Source organism: Micromesistius poutassou (genome assembly GCF_964030765.1).
Source record: "Micromesistius poutassou genome assembly, chromosome: 12".
In the NCBI taxonomy this organism is placed as follows: domain Eukaryota; kingdom Metazoa; phylum Chordata; class Actinopteri; order Gadiformes; family Gadidae; genus Micromesistius; species Micromesistius poutassou.
The window spans coordinates 17,555,881-17,568,592 of NC_140282.1; the positions used below are offsets into that span (position 1 = coordinate 17,555,881).

At 43.5% G+C, this 12,712-nt stretch overlaps 1 protein-coding gene across 1 annotated transcript in view; it reads left to right on the forward strand.

The window, feature by feature from the left end:
• The window catches only part of tspan4a (tetraspanin 4a), a gene marked incomplete at both ends in the record, with an annotated part of 86,548 nt that overhangs the window by 35,951 nt on the left and 37,885 nt on the right, over positions 1–12,712 (forward strand). Inside the window, one exon of the mRNA XM_084476700.1 lies at positions 7,841–8,032. Coding sequence (XP_084332826.1) covers positions 7,841–8,032 — 192 coding nt within the window. The remainder of the gene's footprint in view (positions 1–7,840; positions 8,033–12,712) is intronic.

Below are 12,712 nucleotides of genomic sequence, written 5' to 3' on the forward strand. Positions count from 1 at the left end.
TACAACATGTACACATAGGGGGCAACAACGGACACACAGAGGAAGTGAACAAGTTTTTGGAGTTGTAGAAGAACTACTACTTCTACTTTCACCTGATTATAAAAGCAACAGGATTGCTGGGGGAAGGCAGAATCTCTTGGGCGGCTTATCGTAGATATAAAGCTTAGAGACGCTCCGCGCGTGTTATATACCATTCTTCTCCTTTTGTTTCATAGACGATAGACAATAGACCAAAACCTTTACCAAATAAAGTGAGTTAAAAGCGATCCTGTCTCGGCGGCCTTTCCTGGATTAAAAATAACATAACAAATTAAATAAACGATCTTCTCCAAGTCTGACCACAATAGCATATCCGGTCTTAGCCTAGTGCTAACTATATGTGGAGGTACAGCAATCTGCTGATTAAGATCTGCCTTAATTTCCCAGGCGCCTCCATTACTTAGCTGCCCGGCTTTGTGCCTGCCTATAAGTGGTCTAGCCTTTTCCCCCTGACGTACAAAGTTAATTTGCCAACCCTCGTTATTAACGACAAATGATGAATTAACTTCTCTCCATTTATCATCAACAGCAAAGTGCAAGCAATTGTTGCACACTGTTTGAGTCGTATTCAGCTTTCAAGTTGCTAGAATAATCAAAACTTCTAGTAGTAGACCAATTGTAAAGTAATAGCATGCACAGACAAAGACCAACTATTTGTTCTCTCTTTACCACAGACCTCACCCACCACTATAATGGATGGCGGCAGAGGAGTGGGTCCCCGTTCCGAACAATCTTGAGTGCTTGTGTTGTGGATATTATAATTTATTTTCTAGGCTACAAACTTCTCCACTATGTTAAGCCATATAAGTAAAATAGCTTCTGTGGTCGTTACCACGCTACTTGATCAATAAAATAGCTAAGCTACTGAAAAGCTACTTGATTCAGGAAATAGTGACGTTACCGTAGTTAGTACTAGTGCTAGTTAGAGTATGACTACACTATACGGAATGCGGGAGGATTATAATGCTTCCGTTTATAATCCCATGTAATTCGAGTTACATGAATCAAGCACCTCTTTAAGCATGGAGGAACCCAAAGGACGGGACGCTGCACTGTGTTCGTAAGGCCAAGATGGGCCAGCGTCTCCTCAAGAGGACCCGCCACAACCATCCATTACTTCAGGTAAGATAAATGGTTACAAGGCTCACTAGTCATCTCTTGTGTGCTAGGTATGACAATCTAACTTTACCTTATAAGCAGCCCTGCTGTAGCCTGGTGCTACCAGACCATCGTACTTCATTTCATTTGTACAGAAGGTCTGGAACTGCTGTAATTGGCAAACGTTCACTCACTTGGAGGCGGGTGTCTGTTGAAGTTTAAAACTATTGGTTTTGTTCATCTAATTTTAGAGTTCAAGGAACAATTACAAATTCTACATTAATATTCGATAGTAAGGACAGAGATAATGTTTGCAGTCAACTGTCGAGGCTGGGTCTTGTCATTGACAATACGTCGCTACTTCGACGTCATCGTTCTCAGCCACTTCCTCTGTTCGCTGATTGGTCACACAGAAATTTGTTCGGGCAAAATCCCACTAACAAGCCCCAGCCCCAGACTGACTACTGAAGGGAAAATGAAATTTGGGCGGAAGTAGGTGGGCGGGCGGAGCCAGGCTAGCCCTGCTGTAGTTGCCCCAGATAAAACTGACCATGCTTAGTGCATTGGTTACTACGGTAGCTTTAGCTTCAGTAGCAGCTAACCGTGTTTGGTTAATGCTTTTGCTATTTTTTTTGGAAAGCTTGCTATGATACGTACCATTAATTACGTACCTATCCCTTAAATAGACTAACCTAAGCACTTAGTATTAAGATGATCTTAGTGCTTCAGTGCCAACCTCTGGATTGATCTTAATCTTGATAGTAGATCAGTGGAGATGAATACGTTTACAGATACCCAGGTGAACAAATATTATGCTTCAACTATACTTGAAAGGATGTAGGCTACTAATTACACTTTTAGTATGTAGCTGTATTTTGTACCTTTTTCGTCGCATTCAAGTATACCAAAATGTACTAAAGTATACCTTAAGTACTACTATAGAATAGGGTGACCAGATTTCCTGAAAACCGGGACACTTTGCCCGCGACCGTAGTGCGCATGCATGTGAGGTCATAGACGCTGATATTAAGGTAATTTGCAACACGTAGGACCAGTGGCGGCTGGTGATTAAATTTGTGAGTGGGGTGCAGTCAGGGACGGGGGTCTGGGTGTCCTCCCCCCGAAAATTTTGATTTGGTAGATGTGATTTCCTGTATTCTGGTGCATTTTGGGGATGGGGACTACCTAAAAATTCATTCAGATTCATAGCCTACATCCTGACTTGCAGGGCCTGGACAAGCTTACACTGCATATGCAGACCTACTTTATGGCATTCCACCAGCCATTGTCCTATGGGTGTTATTCTGATATTGAGGCAAATCATGATCACTGTCCTAGGACCACTGCTCACAACAAAGACTAATGGGGCAAAAATGATGTATGTTTTTGGTAGACAAAGCATAGTAGTGTGTGTGTGTGTGTGTGTGTGTGTGTGTGTGTGTGTGTGTGTGTGTGTGTGTGTGTCAACCTCATAGAGCTCCGAAAACACGACCTCAACACAGAGACAAACGCTCTTCAAATTAGCCTACTACATTTATTTGTTTGAGGAGTGAATTTGCTCCAAAATTGATTTGTTTGCTGACAGCCTGCTGTGGAATTGCGGTCAGGTGTCATCAAAATTGTCCCGCGTAACAAGCAACGCCTTTAAGGTGGAACGGTCATGCGGTTCCTCTCGTCAGTTCAAGTATTGTTCATTATGGAAAGATCAGCTCAACGGGAGCATTTGTGCAAGGCAGACACACGGCAAACTGAAAAATTAGACATTGATTTTTGTATGGAATCTCCCTGCTTCTGAAATGCATACATCTCCGCCCCTGCATTCCACTGTGCAGATTGAATCGCGCAGGATTCCACTCTGCGATCATCCCTGTTGCGTATGCCCTCACACATTGTTGAAATCATATGCTGGATGTGTTCTGGACACTGTGTGGTTTTATGTTTGTTAAATCCCCTAGTGGCGTCCATTTTGTGACCTTTTTATACTGAATGTAGGATGTATGCTTTGTACACGTACTTCTTCAGAACTGTAATGTCAACATTTCTTTTTATTCTTGTGTTATAGTTTTACAATCTACGAGCTTCAGTAAAAACACTCAATACAGAATCCCGTTCTCCTCGAGTCATTGAAGTTCATGTTAAACTGATAGCTGGATGATCATCTAGTGAGAACAGTACAGGATGCTTTAAACTTTCTATGTGGTTTTTAGTTAATGATCAGGCTATAATAAGACCACGTTGGCTATGTAATCGCGGACAATTTCATGGATGGTGGAAACCGGGACATGTTAGCGTCCCGACAGGTTTTTGCTGGGACTCGGGACACGCAACTCAAACTCAAAATCAAGTATCGTAGCGAAATACAGTTTCTGTCGTGTTTTATTTGGCATTTTGTAAATCCCATTGAAACGGAAACCGGACCGGAACCGGAAAAGGAAATGGGGCTGTTTACATTTGGTTGTAGTCTTTTCGCTCGGTTCTCCGTCTCAACAGTAGGGCTAGAACCGAGCGAAAAGACCAAAACCAGCCCATCTTTCCGTTTCCGGTCAACATGCAATGAGTCTTCCATCAGAAATCAATGGATTTACAAAATTCCAAATAAAACACGACAGAAACTGTATTTCGCTACGATACTTGATTTGGAACATCAACGAACACCACTAACCACTTGATGAGTTGCACATTTCTGAAAACGAATGTTTAGGGTTGTTTTAAGGACAGGTTTGTGAATGCCCATAGACAGCCATTCTGAAGCAGGCAGGTGAGATTTGTAATTAGCCAAATTCCCGAGACAGGACCAATAGTCAAAATTTCGGTGTCAACCACTCTATTTCATCCTAGACAAACCAGAAAGGGGGCTCAATGTTCAAAATACCAGAATTGTCCTTTAACAATGTACAACGTTCTGTCTGGGGCAAAATATCTACTAAACTAATTTGGGAGACAGCAATTGCAGCTCGCAAGCGACCTCCCATACGAGCAACGGAATAATTTGATTTTATTATGTCTTGTGATAGGGTTGCCTTGTGACGTGGCGTTTGATCGGTACATTTCGACTGCGCATGTATTTTTGGAATTTTAAATTGCAGCAATAAGTTATATTTTTGTTGACTCTGTCTCTGTCTTTGCTGTTTAAATCTAACAGTCGACAAAATTTAAACCAATGCATTTTGAATGGAAGTGTTTTTCAGACAAGAGAGAGAGTGTGTGTGTGTGTGTGTGTGTGTGTGTGTGTGTGTGTGTGTGTGTGTGTGTGTGTGTGTGTGTGTGTGTGTGTGTGTGTGGGTGTGTGTGTGTGTGTGTGTGTGTGTGTGCAGACAGTACAGTGCACCCTCTAGTTATAGGCCTATATATGTCAATATTTCCAATTTTTTGCTCCACAGAACAAAATGTAAACCAATGCATTCTGAATGGGAGCGTTTCTCCGATTTTTTCTTGCTACACAGAACGAAATGTAAACCAATGCATTCTGAATGGGAGCGTTTCTCCGATTTTTTTCGTGAGAGAGAGAGAGCAGCCAGTACAGTGCACCCTCTAGTTATATACAGTAGGCTATATGTCAATATTTCCAGTTTGTTAAACAGACCTCCTCAAAAACTGAAACGAACGTACTCCACAGAACAAAATGTAAACCAATGCATTTTGAATGGGAGTGTTTCTCAGACAATTAACTTTTAATTAAATTTTACAAATTGAGACCGCATTTTATTGACAGTTTATTAACTCGATTTTTTTAAATGCGTGTTTTATAATGTGGCACTTATCAAATAGCTGTGAGCAGAGACAGCAGTGAGTGTTGGGAAAAACAGTCTGTCTAGTTACTTGACCAGATGAAATGAGACGGAAAGGTAATAAAGTCTGTCAGCACGAGGGCCTCGGATTTATTGAGTAAAGTAGCAAAGGTGATACAGATTCATAAAGCGTGAGAGATCGAATATTTTCTAAGTCCCCAACAGCGCTGAGGTCCTCTGGAGCTTCGCCTCCGTGGAAGTTCTGCTTCAGAAGAGCGTGAGGTGTTCTGTGTGGTACAGTCTTATGCTGTATTTTCCCTCCCAACGAAGTGTGTGCGTTTAGGCTGGTGTGTGTGTTTCTGGATGTTTTCAGTGCTGGCGTGGGGGTTACCTGGGTCCAGCTCCCTGTTCAGCTCCCTAACCTTGAGATAAGCGGGAGGCGCCCCGGGCTGTGGTTAGGCTATGTGTTAATTACTGTGATCTAATGGTGGGATTTCTGACCGTATTCTGGGTTGACTTGATCTTACGGGGCCATGACATAAAAGTTGAAAGGCATACCACGTTCTGGGTTGATTCGACCTTTCGGGCCTTGACATGAGAAAAGTTAAAAAGGCATACCATAGATGTGATGTGTTTGTTTTTGCCCATCAGTTGTGACCGAATATTATCAGCAGACTGACTCCTGTTCTTGCGAATGTGTGGTGCATTGTCTGAGTCTCCAGCGTCTCCCCTAGTTGGGACATGTGGCCTCCGGCTCAGGCCTTGACCTGAACAAATAGCTAGAGTTAGTTTAGAACAAGGGTTAACTATATTCGTAATGTACATGTCATGTGGTGTGCTCGTTAAGCTATTTTGCCCATCATGAGGGCTGTCTGGGGGCGGGGCGGGCCGTTTGATCATGTCAATCAAACTGGGACGCGGACGCAGGTTAAGGGAACGCCCACCAACAAGATAATGAAGGTAATAAATTATTTTCTGGGACTGGGAACACCCCCTCCCCCCCACTAGAGCTGCTGCCCCCGTGACCAAACCCCGGATAAGAGGTTTTGAAGATGGATGAAGAGGATGAGGATGAGGATAGGACGGGAAAGGTATCCTTTGGCGTCGCCTGCAGACGGAGAAGGGATTCAATTCACTACAATGTAATGCCATCCCCGTCGATGTTTGACGTTCAGAGCGGGTGCTCCAGCAGCCCATTCACTCCTGTATTAACCCGACTACGGCTCTAGTAGATGTTGTAATATTCTAATTTAGGCTCTGAGTAGCAGCCAGAAATGCTAAAAGCTCTGGGTGTTGAGGGGCTGTCATGGTTGACACGCCTATTCAACATTGCGTGGGAGTCTGGTAGAGTGCCAAAGGAGTGGCAAACCGGGGTGGTGGTTCCCCTGTTCAAAAACGGGGACCAGAGAGTCTGTGCCAATTACCGGGGTATCACATTTCTCAGCCTCCCTGGAAAAGTCTACTCTAAGGTGCTGGAAAGGAAGGTTCGGCCGATTGTCGAACTCTGCATATAACAATGCGGATTCTGCCCTGGATGTGGAACTCCAGACCAGCTCTTCACTCTCGCAAGGATACTGGAGGGGGCCTGGGAGTATGCCCATCCGGTCTACATCTTTTCTACCGGGTCCCCCGGGAGAAACTGTGGGAGGTGCTGCGGGAGTATGGGGTAAGGGGGTCACTCCTCAGGGCCATCCAATCTCTGTACTCCCAAAGCGAGAGATGTGTCTGCGTTCTCGGCAGCCAGACAGTTCCGTTCCCGGTGGGAACAAAAATCGGTGATCTGTTGAATGCATAAGTAGTATTAAGTGTAACATATTTTAATTTAATATTGACCATGGATTTGAAAGCTTGGAGATAGTCTCGAGTTAACGTGTCGGACTTGTTCCCGGTCGTCCGGGGTTCTATCCCCACGCAATTAGTAATAAAGGAAGGATTACTAGAGAAAGCAAATAACTTTTCATGCCATTTATTTTCCATTTCTTTGAATATTCTTAATTAGGGAATTAATAAAGGGAATTACAAAATGAAGCCAACGCCAAGAATACTATGAAATACTCTGGACGCGACCTTGGGTCGCACCTATCACAGGGCAAGTGCTAGACCATTCACCCAGCCGCTGATTACTGATAACACGATAATACAAAGATTTGTGTAATAATGTGTTGGAAAAAAGTAATAATAGATAGCAATTCATTGAATTATTTGATTTGCATCATTTAATCTTAGACCCTTAGTGAAAATATACACTGTTTGTACTTCATATGTGTACATTTATGACAAAATTGTGAGGACTAGGCTTGGCGGAACCTTCTGATGGTACAATTGTTGCTGACAGATGGATTTTGGTCGGATAAATCGCCATGGTTACTTAACGGAGATTCCCTTAACGTAACTCTAGCTGAAAGAAGCCCGGCTAAGCGAAATAAGCCTGGCTTTACGCTTAGCCGGGTTGGTGGAACAGCCCTCAGGCCTCCCAGTGTTGTTGATCTAGGCCCTGGCCTACTTCAGGCTCATTAAAAAGGATGCAGTGTTGCAGCTGGGATAACAGAGAGATAGTGGGGGAGAACAATAATCACGTCTTTAACCATGTAAATCATATCGCCGTCGGGAGTCTTGTGGAGAATATTTGTGTTTTTTGTGTGTGTGTGTGTGTGTGTGTGTGAGTGTGCGTGTGTACACATACACACCCAAAACACAAACAAACATCTGCATACTGTATGTGTCTGCATTGAAGGATGTTTATGTGTATATTGTACTGCATGTGTTTGCTCTAGATGCATCTGAGAACAGTCCTGTTTGGCTGTAGCCTTCCTAACGTTGTTTCTTATTGTTTTCTCTCTCCTTCCGTCTCTCTCTCTCTCTCTCTCTCTCTCTCTCTCTCTCTCTCTCTCTCTCTCTCTCTCCGAACACACCTCTCTCGCTACACACATACCCTGTCTATCTCTCTTTCTCTACACATCTCTTATCTCTCACAGCTGGGAGGGTGTGGCCTACTCGGCGTCGGGGTGTGGCTCTCCGTGACCCAGGGGAACTTTGCGACCCTGTCATCGTCCCTGCCCTCCCTCTCTGCGGCAAATCTGCTGATCGCTACGGGAACCGTCGTCATGGTGATTGGCTGCCTAGGCTGCATTGGAGCTGTCAGAGAGAGCCGACCCCTTCTGCTTGCGGTGGGTCCACCGCCCGGCGATGGGCGAGCGACGCTCTTTTTTCCGCCATGCCTTTCATATAACGTCAGAGCGTCTGCTCGTTGAGGTCTCCAAATACCAGGAGTAATTCAACTTCATGTTATTTCAATAGCACGGTAATTGTGCTTAAAATTAAGTAATTTTGTGCTGCACGAGGCCCCTTTGAGAGTTTTTTGTAGGTCTTTAAAGGCAGAAGTATTTACCGTAAAAGGTGAGAGGCAATTAGCACGCTGGCTTCAACCAAGACCTTTTTTTTAAATGATTGGCAACCGGCAGAATTAACCCTGACCTAAATGCACAGATCCTGGGACTCTGTCAATATAATGTGATAAGCCTGAGCATTTGATAAGTCAGCCCTTATGAGTGATACATCAGCTCAAGCCTAATGAGTGTTTCAAACAACAGCCACACCCCTCTTATTTGGGAACTCATTAGCGTAATGATAGCTGGAGGGGGTAATGAGCATTGCAGGCTTGCTTCAGAGAGCTCTCTTCTTCTTCTTTTTTATTATTGTCATGGTTATAGACCAGGGTATAGCGAGGCTTTTGTGTGGGTGCTTGTTGTGTGTGTGGGTGTGTGTGTCCATGTGTGTGTGCGTGTTGTAAGACATGGGGCCCTATCTTGTGCCCGGCGCAATTGACTTTCTACACCGACGCATGTGTCGTTGCTAGTTTGCACCCGGCGCAAAGCTGATTTTCCCCCGCAGCAACCAGGCGCCACTAAACTTGCGCCTGGAGAGGCGTGTCGGCGAAAAGCAGGGGCGTGTTTCAGAGCAAATGATACTTGGTGCTATTTTAGTGATCTAAAAAATGTGCCAATGCAATTGCGCCACTGACCGAAAAATACCTGGTCTATAGCGGATAGCGCAGTTGTTGTTGCTATTTTGACGTGCCATGGCAGGTCGGAACTACAACATAGCTTACGCTTACACACACGTAGGCTATACACAGCACAAACATGCCAACTATTAACCTGATTTAAATATTAGGCCTATGATGTCAAAGATTATTCATACGTGTGAAACTGCATAGAAATAGCATGTGGATTGTGGAAACATTTTTTTCAATAAGGCTGCATGAATGAACATGAATGAAGTATAGTAGGCTATGGCATGCGTTAAAATAATAATAATAATAACAATATAAAATATCAACTCGCCAAGTCAAATGCGCTGGCTCTTAAAGGGGATGGCAGGTGGAACTCTCATTGGTTTATTGCACGTTATGCCCAAAATACACCTACGGGTTTCAGCCCAACCCTTTTTAGATTTGTGCCAGGCGCAAAGCTCATTTATCTCGCCGTCATAATAGCAACAGCGCCGTAGAACCACCCACAAAGTAAATAAAGACCGTCTAACTAGGGCCCATAGAGTCTGACATCAAAGCATCACACTGGCAATATTGCGATTGCCGTTTTGAAAATAATCTTTTGATGTCCTGTCACTGAAATAGGGTAACATATTAGCATGTCTATGGCTGGTGTGGGGGGGGGAGAACCATACAAAAACAAAGAATATCATGAAAATAGAAAAGCAAAGGCAAAAGCAGATTTGCCATCTGGAACATAATAAAATGTAACTGCAGCAGCAACATTTATATAGGTGATATATACATTCATATGAAAGATATGTTAATTTATTATAGTACATCCATATGGATAGGAATGTAATAGAGTACATCAATACATTTATACATTTATGTAAATGTTAAAGAACGGGGATGTAAACGTGGTGTGTTGGGCTCAAAATAAAAGCAGCTTGCAAAGAACGTCTCTGTTCAACCAGAGCCATTAGAGAGGTGTTAAGGGGTAATGGGTCAACCTAGCAATTGTAAGTGCTTTGCACTTGGTTCTATTAGCATCCTTACTGTACTGACCGCAATATATTGTTTCACCTTCTTCTGACAAATGCCCTTATTGTTAGTCGCTTTGGATAAAAGCATCTGCTAAATTCCCTAAATGTATATGTAATGTAGAGAGGGAGCTGTGCTAGACAGTGTAGAATGCATGGGGTCGATTGGAACTAAATGCTGTAAAATGAGAATCTATCTGTGCATGGGCTATTCACTGATTGTGTTAATATACTTCCATAAAGGAAAAACTACTACCATGGCACAACCTAAAGATTATTATATTGTCTCAAGTTGATGTTGAAATTGACTCACACTTCACCCTCCACCTCCTAGGCTCAATTGTGCCCCTGGTGTTCGCTTTAAATATTCAGCGATGAGGGGTTTAGTATGTCTCAGGCAACCTTGGGGTCCTGTTAATATATTGATCTGGGACGCATGGAGGGGTTACCGCTAACCGGTCTGTGATAAGTGTGTTGCCAAGGTGATGAGGCATGTGGAGAGATAAAAAAGAGACAGGGCAGCTGGTTTGATGGCGTGGGTGGAAATCACAGCAGGTGGTAGAGCAAGCAGGAATGAATCCTGTCGTTGATGGGATTATGGTTCTCATCCTGAAATGAGTGCGAGAAATCAGTCAGCTGAAAATGTGATACTCGCAGCATGTCATTGCGGAGTCCTCTTTCTCACACATACATATTGTACAGTAACAACATGTATGTTAAAGGCTCCCCTTCAACACATGCACTTTGCTACCATAGGTGTCTATAATATCTTGGACACTCAATATCTTCCATAGTGTGAGCCGTATAACAGTGGATGCCATTTCAAGTGTGTTACATTTACAATTAGGCAGTAATGAAAAGGCAAAGCAGGACATTAGCTTTATTAAGTTGTGTGTAATGTATTGTGTTCCGTATATTCGTCGATAGTGTGCGTGGTCTGCAGTGCGGATAAATCTGAAGGTTGAGATGCTAATCTATTGATGTGGTTGTCAGTGTGCAGGACTGTCGAGAGAGGCTGCTTCATTCAGCTGTTGCGGTTTCCATCGTCGTGGATTAAACTATGGTGTGAAAACCCATTTGGGGCGTCTCTGATGTAACTCATTGAACTGATTAATATGACTGGGCAATCTCTGCCATGGCAACATTAAATTCTCTATTTTCATGCAGTAGAATAGTTTTGGGGGCGGGGGTCTAGAATTAGGATTTTTTTTACTGTTGGCTGATTTTGGGGGCGGGATATGACGTAGGGTTGAGGTTCGCAAAAGAGGCGGGATAAGTCCGGCCGCTGTCACTCGTCGCTATCATCTTAAATGTTGCTGCAGCTTTGCATCATATATTCCGTTATACATCATACATCCGCATCGATCGATGAAAGATTGGAGCATGAGTTAGAGACAAAAAGAAGAAACAACAAAGAAGAAAGGCGTTGCAAACGACTGCATTACTGGAGAAAGAAAGAGTCTTTTTTTTGCTTCATTTCACGTATAACAAACAGTAGGACAATTGTAGTTGATTTAGTGTTTAACTGAGAAACCAGGGAGTGGAAGGCCGGGACCCTATAATGTTCAGTAAATAATAATTGTTACAAGAGTAACGTATGTGGACACTGATGGGCAAAAATAACCTAATGGACACATTACATTACGAATATAGTCAACTCTGGGCCCAAACCTAACGAACACAACACAGCACACATTCAAGAGGGTCAAGATGACCCTCGAGCCCCCCTATCAGTCTGCGGAGAACACTCTGCCACAGCTGGACGGCGAGGACACACATATCACACAGAAAGACAACACAACCTGGAGGCTCAAGGACAAGAGAACCCTCGATAACCCATACAAAGTCTAGCACACACACCTGGCTAGGAAAGAACTATAAGTTTCACATGCACCGGATCACCAGGGCTCTTCTGAAGCAGAACCTCCACGAAGGCGAAGCTCCGGACGACCTCAGAGCTGTTAGGGGACGTAGATTATTCGATCTCTCATGCTTTATGAATCAGTATTACCTTTGCCACTTTACTCAATAAATCCGAGGCCCTCGTGCTGACAGACTTTATTACCTCTCCGTCTCATTTTATCTGGTCAAGTAACTAGACAGACTGTTTTTCCCAACAACACACACATACATTATGCGATGAGATGAGAATGAGAATGGCAGTATGCGTGTGTGAGTGGACGAGCGAGGAGAGAGGTAGCGGTAGCGTGTGTCAGTTTAGTGAAGTAATGAACAAGTCTGGTTGTGTCTGTGCAAACATGTACTGTAAAGTTAGTGAAACTAAGAATAAAGTACGCAGCCTGTCAATAATCAGCGGCCGCTTCATTCCGACCATATTCCGACCTATAAGCAGACCCACTGCCGGTCAAAGTGAAGGGTGTTACCCCCGAGAGAACATTGAAGTCTCCCCTGTGCTCTCGACTACGGTCTGGGAGCCGACAGCAGGAAAGGTGTAACATAATAAAAAAACATTTTCTATATACACTTGCAGCTGTGAACTCATGTATTGTAATTTATTGTATGATGTGTACTTTTAGGGTTACGATAAGACCATTTAGCGTTCACCACAAATGACTCTGAAAAGCAGTGCCAACATTAAAATATTTTTAAACCATTCAGCGAACAAAAGGCAACAGGCTGATTATCGTTTAGGGTGCCACTCAACATGCAAATGCAGACCGAAGCATCATCAACACGCCCACTCAAATGGTGTGAAATGCCGATATTCTGCTCATTCACATATAAAGTAATTAACATTTCCGCCAGCTAAAATACTACCTCAGTGGTAGTCTTTTTTCAGGAGGTCCAATGTC